The sequence below is a fragment of the Zea mays genome, chromosome 1 (genome assembly GCF_902167145.1).
Source record: "Zea mays cultivar B73 chromosome 1, Zm-B73-REFERENCE-NAM-5.0, whole genome shotgun sequence".
NCBI classification, from domain to species: Eukaryota; Viridiplantae; Streptophyta; class Magnoliopsida; order Poales; family Poaceae; genus Zea; species Zea mays.
This window is the reverse complement of record NC_050096.1, coordinates 70,039,538-70,050,433: the sequence shown is the minus strand read 5'-3', so window position 1 is coordinate 70,050,433 and position 10,896 is coordinate 70,039,538. Positions and strand designations below refer to the sequence as shown.

The following is a 10,896-nucleotide window of genomic DNA, read 5'->3' as shown; positions in this document are numbered from 1 at the left end:
TGAATAAGATACATGTGTTTATATTAAAATATAAATCTACAATTCACATGTCTCTCTTTTTACTGCTGACATGAGAATTTTTTTTGTCCATGAGCCGTGATATCGATCAACTTTTAGAATGTGCTAGCATATGAGCTGGAAATTAGAATGCTAGTAAAACAAACAAACAAGAGGAGCGAGCATTTACACTTTTGCTGATAAGCTTGCATTGTCGACATTGGCCAAAAAAATTATCGATATGCTCTTCCCCTGTATTGCGGTTAATCCCCTTCCAGCTTGGGCATGCCATATCTACCTATGCACGCGAGGACGAAAGCGGCGAGAGGACGACGAGAACGGCAGGGCGATGGAGTGGTGCTGCAGGCGTCAAGGGCTCGAGAGAGGTGACGGTAGGAGGGAATGGCGAGGCGGACAGACTCGGCAAAAATACCTAACGATCTCGATAGGATGGCGAGCAGGATACAGTAGCGAGCAAGAAAGAGAGTCCGTTGGATCGGATTTTAATCCTAATTTTACTATTTTTGCATATACTAATCAATTTAGCTAGACTTTTGGAGTTGCTATGAGTAGCTACTAGTATTTTTTTTTTATTTTTGAACACTGTCGTGGCCGTGCTGGCACGGGTATAAATAGGGAGGCAGGAGGTGGTGGCTTTACAGTTATTACAGACAGACAGCAGTCCACTCGCGATTACTACTGTGATCCCCACCACACCACCTCCCGTGGAGTGGAGTGCTTCTTGGCGACCTTTCTTTGCATGTCAACGCAGACAAAAAGAACAGCGCCGCCGCCTCCACGACCACGCCGGTCGCCGAGCCTCCGTCTCCTCCCGAGGTACTGCTACTGCACTTGCTTATGGTTCTTGCTGCTGCTGATGCTTCCCGCCTCCACACGCTCCCAATTGCAATTGGATAGAATTCCTTCCCAATTCCACCACATCACGAGCGTAACAAAAACAACTCACCCCGTCTTGCTCCACCTCTCTCAGAGATCTCGCAGCCAGCTAGCCGCCGTACGTGGCCACATGGAGGCGCCGCGGGCAAACAACGGCAGGAAGCGCAAGCCCACGCCTCCCGCCGGCCTGGGGGCCCTCCACGACGACTTGCTCGAGCGGGTCCTCGCGCGCCTCCCGCCGGCCACCTACTTCCGCCTGCGCGCCGTCTGCAGCCGCTGGCGCGCCGCCGCGGCGTCCCCGACCTTCCTCCACGCCTGCGCCCGCGTGCCCTCCCGGGACCCGTGGTTCCTCATGCTCTCCGACTCCGACTCCGGGCCCCGCCCGCCCGTCGCCTTCGACGCCGCCGGCCGCACCTGGAACCGCTGCCACGCCGCGCCGGGGGCAGCCGTGCCCGTGGCCGCGTCGGCCGGCCTCGTCCTCTACCGCGCGCCGGCCACGGGCGCGCTCACCGTCGCCAACCCACTCACAGGCGCGTCCCGCGCGCTCCCCTCGCCGCCGCAGGCCGCGCGCCAGCTACAGGCCATCGCCATGTACGGCGCCGGCGGTCCCTACCGCGTGGCCCTCTTCGCGGGCGACCTCCCCGACGACCTCTCCATGGCGGTCTACGACTCCTCCAGCGACTCGTGGGAGGGGCCCCTACCGCTCGCCCGCAGGCCCGGGGACTCCTCCTGCCCCGACGCGCCGGCGCCCGACGACACGGTCTACTTCCTCAGCAAGTCCGGGGACGTCGTGTCCACCAACATGCAGCGCAGCGCGTCTAAGCAGTACTCCTCCTCAGTGGTCGTGCGCCGCGACGTCGACGGCGACGCCGACGCCGCCTTTGCCTACTTCCTCAGCTACTCGGGCACCGTCGTCGCCTGCGACACGGCGCGCCGCACCTTCGCGGAGCTGCCCCGCATCCTCCCCGTCTACTTCGAGTACTCAATCGACGTCGTCGCGTGCGGCGCAGCGGCCTACGCCGTCGTGCTTTCGGAATACCTCGGCACGGCCAGCCTGCGCGTCTGGGAGTTCGCCGGGGGCGCGTGGCGGCAGGTGGCCGCCATGCCGCCCGCCATGTCGCACGGATTCCACGGCACGCGCCCCGACATCAACTGCGTCGGCCACGGCGACCGCCTCATGGTCTGCGTCACCTCCGCCGAGGCCAACGCCTGCTTCATGTGCGACGTGGCCAGCAACCAGTGGGAGGAGCTGCCCAAGTACGTCAATGCTGACGGCGAGGCCAGCGAGTTCCTGGCCGCATTCTCCTTCGAGCCCAGAGTGGAGGTCACCGTATAAGCGCTTATGGTTATAGTGTTACTACAATTAATTGCTTTTTTGATTAAGGCGCCTTAGTTTTGGTTCGGCTCCTACTCCGTGTGATTGATTTCTTCGTGTGTGTGTGTGCATGTACTTACGGTACCGAATTGTAATGTCATTTTTCATTGACATTATTTGTCTTCAATAAAATTGCAGATTTCGTGTGCAGTCCAAAGGTACATTGTCAATAAGGAGTTGCTAACTTGCTATATATACTAGACACTTCGAATCTTGAGATGGTTTTAGAAGCAACAAATCAATCAAAAGGATAACTTACAAGAGATAATCTACATTTTTATAGTAAAATAAAAAATGTTTCATAAAGAACATCAAAAAATCAGCTACCTAAAATATAGAAGACGTGCTGGCATTATCATGCAATTTGTGGATAAAATGTCTCTTGCATCAAGAAAGCAAGGCCATAAAATAGAATATTGATGGTTTTGTATGTAATACCACAGTTGTAAAGCATACGAGAAAAGGTATGTAGATTGTAGAAGGATAAAAGTGTATTTCCGCGTCGCTAAACTTGTTCACTGCGGCTTTAATCCGGCTGCGGCTTCTACAATATTTTGTCTCTATGGATTACAACGGCAGCAGTCCGAACAACTACTGCAGGGCAGACGAACAAGCTAGCGAAATAATTATTAGCTAGGTGCCTATAATTAGAAAGTTTTTTATCTATCCCAATTAACTTTACCTATTACTCCACTATTAGTTGGATGAATCTAAACACCCTCCAAATACTGAGGTTGGATACAAGCAAGAGCAAAAGTAAAATAAAAACTTTTCTAGACAATTAAAAATAGGAGGGGAAAATATTCATGAAGAAGGCAAGCATGAAGAAAAAGAATTGAAAAAGATAGAATCTTTGGTCTTATTTTGTGAAACATAATATCTTTTATCATCTTGAAACGTAACATTTTCTTGCATTATGTATCAGATGTTTTAGTAAAGGTTGATAGGTGGAGCACAGTATTTGATTCTATAGAAAGTACAACTTCACAACCTAGTGTTTCTATAGAAAGTACAACTTCACAACCTAGTGTTAGACTGTTTAGCCACTTCTAGCGTTCTTTTGTTACACACATATAAAGATAACAAAAAATGTTTAAGAACCAAATAAAAGGGTTGTCAATAAAAAAGTTACATGAATGGTTTTACATGGAATTTCTAAGTTACAATCCCTTAGAAATTCCTATATTTTTTGTGTTCCATAAAGGAAAAAAGTGTTTAGCATGAAACATTCAAATTTTAATTCCTTAGAAATTCCTAAGTTTTTCTCTGATCCAAATCCGCTAACGGTACTCAAACTTGTGACAAGCACCATGCATGTACTTGAATTAGCGTATTACATAAGCTCGTCCCTCAACTTACTAATCAGCGTAGGTTTAGGAACCTCTAACTGGACAATAATCTAATTTTTTTTGTTGATTAGAGACCGATGGAAATAAAGCTTTGCCAACATAAATTGCCTAATTTTCTGTCGGTATAGCTTATTTTTTGTTAGCATTTTTCTCTAGCATATAAATCAACAAAACAAATATGATGTAGAATTCAAACCAATGGCTCCTATGTAGCAAATAAGAATCTTGATGATGTAGGTGAGGCTATGAAGAATATGTTGTTTAGAGCCATCAAGCCAAAGGGAGATAAAGATGATGTGCAAGTGATTGACATGTCTTCTTCATCAAATGTGCCACAATATGATGACAAAGATGGAAGGCAACCTAATGAAGCTACATGTCTCTTAAGATCAAAAAGTGGCACAAGCACAAGATGTTAATACTCCACAACCTTATTGTCAAGTGGTTGATAGAAGAAATTCACCTCAACTACAAGAATTTGCAAGGTCTCATCATAGGGAGTCCATCAAACACATTACTTGACTCCTTTGATCGTGATAACTTTATAAGGTTGGGTTGACTTTGTTTTGCTTTTCACATGAGTCAAGTTTTTGGGTGAAGCGAGCCACTTCTTGTTTAATTTGCCCATTCTTCCATGTTTAATTTGCCCATTCTTCCATGCAATCTCCTTTGGCCATGTTTCTACAAACACATTCTAAACACTAGGGATGGCAATGGGTCGGGTTCGAGTCGGGTTGAGCAAAAACCCACTCACGATTGCACCCGTAAAGTCTAACTAAACCCACCCGTGATCGCACCCGCGAGTGCAATTTCATACCCGCGAGATAATTATTAGCTAAGTCCTACATACCTATTACTAACAATTAAGTATCCTATTAGCCCATTTTCTATTTTTAGGTTGCGGTTCATTCATTTCCCGCTCAACAATAAAGGGAAAAGATAAAAAATGCACCATACATTTTTATTCAATTTTCGTTGGTAGATACTGGTAGGGATGTAAATAGTTGAGAAAAATCATGATGAGAAAAACAAAAAGGTTTAGACCCATCCCAACTGTTTTCGTTTATCCCGTATTAATATGGGATTGTACCGTATTTAAATACGATATATCCTGTTTTTTGTGTTGTTAGCCGGCCCACTACACACTGCCCTGCCCACATGGTGTATCCCATATTTCTATATGTAAAACTATATTCCATATTTCTGTATGCAAAATTATAGGATGACAAAGACATAGAGGAGAAGGGTCATATGCAGGATGATGAAGAGAACATATATATTGATAGTGATCATAATGTCACGGATGACCATAATGAGCTTTGATCTATAGTTGTAGAGTATTGTTTTCCATTTGATTTATTGTGTTATGTGTGGTTGACATTTGGGAACTACCAGTACGTGTACCCGTGCAATTGCATGTGTCTATTTAATTAATTACACATCGATATTGGCATTTACATGTTTTTATAGACTTATTATCAACCTACATTTATGTACTTATGTGGTCCATATTAATATTTATTATCATATATTGGTTGTTTATTGATGAGACTACGTATGGTATGGTATGGTATGGTATGAACGATGTATTCGTTTTATATATCTAACCGATTCTGTTCGTTTATACTATTATGAAGAATCTTGCTACAATCGTTGGAAGCAAATTAACCAAACATATATTTAACTTGATTAAATTTGTCTAACCTTTAAATATGACAACCTGTGGTAAGTGAGCAAGTCAACTGACCAAACAGCCCCTTAGTTTCCACATGCCAAAGTCACTCATCTGAAATCCGGATCCGCCAAAATCCAGGTGTGGAAAAGAAAAGAAAAGGCAGGTGGAATAAAGCGAGAGAAAAATAAACACCATTGTGACAGGTAAAAATAGCTTTCCATCCCGGGTCCCTCCCCGCGCGCGCATGCATATGCCCAGCCGCCGGCCATGCATGCATGCGAGCGGCGGCAAAAGTCGTCGGCACCTTTGCTTTGGAAGGAAGAAGGCAGGCAGGCAAGGTGAAGGTGAAGGTGGCTGGCTTCCACTACCGTACGTCCTACAGCCACGCAGCAAAAGGCACGTACGATATTATTTTGAGTATACTGGAGATCTATCGAGAAGCATCATAGTATATAGACCATGCATAGATAGAATAGAGGCAGCTGGCTGGGGCATGGGTCGACGACATTGCTAGCAGCAGGTCGACGACATTGCCATGCTGGGGTTGACGACATATAGCAATGCAAGAGGATGGCCGGGGGGCCATGCGTGCTCATCGCTCAACGGCGTGCGTACGTGCCTGTTGGAGCGGAGAGGAGAAAAAGATTAAAGACGGCTGGCAGCGGCTCGGCAGCATGATGGCGTTCAGCTCGTGGAAGAAATGATGGCGCGGTTGACAACCACTCGCAGCTGAATTCTCCCCGATCATTACGCCTGTCGTCGTCCCTCTCTCTCTCTCTCTCTTTGCGTTATTAAACGGAAAAGCTAGCGTTTCCGACGAAAGGCACTAGGCGCCTGCTAGGTGAGTGTCAGAGTTCCTAGCTGCATGGCAGTGGCAGGCATGCCTCTGAAAATTCTTCCTGCTGCCCCCCCCCCCCTCGCATTCGCAAAAGCACGAGCTTGTATGCGGGAGCCCCGCAGTCATGCATGCACATACATAATCACGTTGTGGGGTCTTCTACTGATGTGGGAGTGAAACCGAAATGGTCTTAACCATTTTTTACAATTGATTTTAGTGTTTTGCGACTATCACAAATCTTATGGACTAACTAATTTATCTAGTAGATTAATTCTCAGATGCATAAGTCCATCTATCTTAATTCTAAGTTGACTGTCCGAAATACCGTAAATTATTTCGGGCCCTTTCGACGGACTGTCCGCGACACCTCGGTGAGCCTCGGATAAGACCTATGTTGAAAACCACACTTCTACTACGGACTGTCCGAAGGAGAAGAAAGCACCGTACAGGGCCAAGCTCGGACCGTCCGCTCGTTGAGAAACCAGAGAAACCCGAAGGTGACGGGTTCGATAAAATTCATTTTTAGCATCCTCACGGACCATCTAGGGTGCACGACCAGACCATCCACGACTGCTTTATCTGATATCTAACAACATATTTAATGCACTTATAGCCATTGATATAGCCTTTACTGCTGACCGTTGTGACTTCATCCGTTGATGTGCAATGATGGACCGTCCGCGGTCAGAAGAAAGGAGGCAACGACTAGAAAGTGGTTGGTGACTATAAATACAACCCCAACCACCTCCATTCACATCATCCAAGCATCTCATTCACTCACACTTTGAAGCGCCCCGATCCTTTGGGACTCAAATGTGATACAATTACTAGTCCCAGGAGGCTAGTAACCACATTCATTACTTCAAATAGTACAGAGTTTGAATAAATGTTATTACAATACCAGAGTACAAGCTCGAGAGAGCCAGAAATACAAAGCGCAGTAGAAGATAAACTAGCCCAAGCCACAGGCAGAACTGGGTGCAGACACAGCCCCCTCAATCAAGCATAGCAGAAAAGAAGTCTTCAGCTGCTGAAAATAAATAAATAAATCTGGGTGAATACACTAGGTATTCCGCAAGCCCACCCCGCTCCCGTAAAGAGAAAAGAATCTATATCATACATGCTTTATATGGTGGAGATGAAGTCACTCTTCTTTTTCTCAGAGAAAGGCAGTACTTTTTAGGGGTTTTCCCGAAGAAATAGAAATAACACATTGCTCAACCACCACTGAGCTTCCCACTCCCGTGGCATCATTTTCTTTTCCAAAGACACTCACACATTTCCCTGTTCATGGAGGTTGTAAAACACTAATTGTCATACCACACCAGACTCATCCATTCCAGTGGACACGGACTATTCGAATAGGTTTGAACTCTGCGCAGAGGGGTACACTTTACCCACTAGTCCGGCTTTGCGATCTCATGGCCAATGAGATCCGAATCCGAATCTCTTTCCTTCCTCGCTCGTCCTAACCTTAACGGTTATACCGGAAGGAGTCAGGCCACCACCATGTCCAAACCGGACAAAACATTCCCCCTCCTTATCCTCCCGGTGCTCTCCAGCCTTCATAACCCTGGGGTTGGACCGTACGAGTTTAGATTGAGTGATTGCCCATACAACCTCGAGTGGTTGTACTTTTCATGAGTACAGGTAGTGAAGGATGACAAACCGGTCCTTATATGAGGGGACAATCCTTCTACTCACACCTAAACCAGCTGAGCCATCACCTTAGGTCCTCCCCTAAACCAGGGAGTCCCTGATCATCCCACTCACAAGGTGATGAGGGTGAATACCCTTCATCGCACACTTTTTGAAAGCATCGTTTGGTCAAAACCACTGCCCTTTTTCCCATCCCACACTTTATGCTCAAAAGATGTTTGTTAATGCGGGCTATCTCTCTGCTCACAATGCAATTATTCCATCCCTTAATCCCGGCTTAGGTAGTGGTAGGGAGAATAGATAAATTATGCATCAAGGGAAGGATGGACTTGCCTTCGTCGAAGCTTTCCTGGCACAAAAGATTTATCTCAGAGGGGTCGGGTTCCTGCCCTTCTTTCGGAGCTACAAATTCCGGAGGATCGGATCCCGCTTCCGCTAACAAACACATATAAGGAACGATACATCAATCATGGTGACTTGGTGGGGTGTGCCAATTATTATACCTTATTATTTTCGTGCCCTATAATTTATTTAAACTATTCTTGGTGCATAAAATATCAGCATATAAATATATATATGAAAATAGGAAAAAGAAATGGGAAAAGGAAAAAGAAAATGAATTCCAAGCTAACTGGGCCGGGGGGGATTTTGGCCCGGTCGGGCGCGGGCGCGCGGCGTCGCGGCCAAATGGGCCCAGACGGCCCACGAGGAGCGGGGACGGCGCGGCGGACGCCGTGGGCGCGGGCCCACGCGCTAGAGAGGGAAGGGGAGACGGCGTCAGGGGGGAGGAGGAGGGCGGTCCGCGGCGGGGGAGAACCGGTCGCCGGTGAACCCGACGGCGGTTCCTCGCCGGTGGTCCGGTTCTGAGTGGATGGAATGGTGGCAAAGCACGAGCGGGGGTAGGGGGTCATGGAGGTGGGGTCAATTTGGCCGGTGGATGCCTAGGGTGGCCGGTCCACGACGGGTGGCGGGTGCTCGTGGCGGTGAAGTCGCCGGCGAGCCTACCGGACGCAATAAGCGAAGAGAAGGTGTGTGCTAGGCTTGCGATAGAGAGGCGGAGCTTAAGAGCTAAAGCAATTTGATCATAAGCCACCAGAGAGAGGAGGGTGGAGCTCACCGGAGAGGGGAGGGACGACGGTGCCGAGCTCGATTGGGCCCGAGGGAGGGAGGTGGAGTGGCTGAGGCCTCGTGTGGTGGAACAAGGGGCTCGGGGCGGTCCTTTTATAGGTGGCCGGGGAGGGGGAAGGGAGGAGGGGTGGCGAGCACCGGCGAGCTCGCCATGACGGTGGTGATGGCGCGAAATGGCGACGGAACGGCTCGGGCAGGCGAGGGTGAAGGGACGGCTCGGGCACAGTGAGCGGGGGCGCATGGTGCCAATCGAGCTGGTGAGCGCGTTAATGGCGAGGAGATGGGGCGGACGGTGGCCAGCGGTGAACGCGCCGGCAGCCTGGTCACGGGCGCTGGGAGAAGGGGTTGACAGGCGGGGCCGGGGTGTCAGTGGGGGAGGGAGTAGCGCTGGCGCGCGGGAGATGGGCCGCGTGGGCCTCGAGGGAGGAGAGGAGCGCGAGCGCGCGGGGAGGAGAGGTGGGCTGGATCCGGCCCACCCGAGGGGGAGATTTCCTTTTTTTCTATTTCTATTTCTATTTCTATTTCTTTTTCTCTTTTTCTTTAATCTCCTTTTTATTTTGAACAAATATTTATCTATGTTTCTTGGGTGTCAAAAATATTCTATGTGAGGTGCTACTAACAACCATGGTGTATGCATATGATGAATGAGGTGTCTTATGAGGTGGGGGCCTTAAGAGATAATTAAAAGGGGGGGGGGGTTTAGGAGTTTTAGGGTTTCTAACCTTGGGGTAAAAACTGGGATGTTACAAACCTACCCCACTTAAAAGAATATTGCCCTCGAGATTTAGACTAGGTTTGAGAAAAGGTAAGGGTATTCCCTCCTCAAAGAGTCCTCACTCTCCCAGGTAGCTTCCTCTTCTTCTCTGCTCCACTGAACTTTACAGAGTCTCACTTCTGAGTTGCAGGTCTTCCGGACTGCCGAGTCAAGAATCTTTATTGGCTTCTCTCGGTACTGAAGATCTTTCTGAATCTAGATTGCCTCTTCTTCGATGTGACTTTCTGGTACTTGCAGGCATTTGCGGAGCTGGGACACATGAAACACATTGTGAATATCAGACATGGATTCTGGTAATTCAAGACGGTACGCTGCGGGTCCCACTCTGCCAATGATGGGATAGAGGCCGATGAATCGCGGTGCTAGCTTTCCTTTCACTTGGAACCTTCTGACACCACGCATCGGGGAGACCTTGAGGTAGACGAAGTCTCCTTCCTCAAATCTGAGTTCTCTCCGCCTGTTGTCCGCATAACTTTTCTGCCGACTCTGAGCTTCAAGTAATCTTTTGCGGATCAGGGCAACTTTCTCTTCAGCCTCTTTAACAAAGGCAGGCCCTTCCAGTGTCTTTTCCCCTATGTTGGACCACATGAGAGGGGTCTGGCATTTTCGTCCATACAATGCTTCGAACGGTGACATCTTGATACTGGCCTGATGACTGTTGTTATACGAGAACTCTGCATAAGGCAAACTGGACTCCCAGTTTCTATCGAACGTTAACACACAGGCTCTTAATAAATCTTCGAGGACCTTGTTGACCCTTTCTGTCTGACCATCTGTCTGGGGGTGATAGGTGGTGCTAAAGTCTAGCTTGGTGCCCATAGCTTTCTGAAGGCTCATCCAAAATTTGGAGGTAAACTGGGTTCCCCTGTCTGACACTATCTTCCTTGGGATGCCATGGAGTCTGACTATCTCTTTAAGATAAATCCGGGCAAGGGTGGCTCCTCCAAAGGTAGTTTCACTGGGATGAAGTGGGCTACCTTGGTAAGACGGTCTATTATTACCCAGATAGAGTCGTTCCCTTTTTGCGTCCGGGGTAGTCCGGTTACAAAATCCATGCCTATTTCCTCCCACTTCCATTCGGGCACTGGAAGGGGTTGCAATAGGCCTGCAGGCTTCTGGCACTCGGCTTTCATTCGCTGGCAAGTGTCACACCGGGCCACATACTGTGCTATCTCTTTCTTCATCCCTCTCCACCAGTATATG

At 48.3% G+C, this 10,896-nt stretch overlaps 1 protein-coding gene across 1 annotated transcript; it reads left to right on the top strand.

The window, feature by feature from the left end:
* The first annotated feature begins 687 nt into the window (after positions 1 to 687).
* On the top strand, positions 688 to 2,418 carry LOC100382595 (uncharacterized). The gene is made up of 2 exons (NM_001175325.1): positions 688 to 834; positions 989 to 2,418. The coding sequence occupies exon 2, from the start codon at positions 1,025 to 1,027 to the stop codon at positions 2,228 to 2,230; it is 1,206 nt and encodes a 401-aa protein (NP_001168796.1). The 5' UTR covers positions 688 to 834; positions 989 to 1,024; the 3' UTR covers positions 2,231 to 2,418.
* Positions 2,419 to 10,896: the final 8,478 nt, after the last annotated feature.

Excerpts from the sequence above, each read along its gene's own strand:
- LOC100382595 (NM_001175325.1), top strand. The coding sequence starts at position 1,025 with ATGGAGGCGCCGCGGGCAAACAACGGCAGGAAGCGCAAGCCCACGCCT.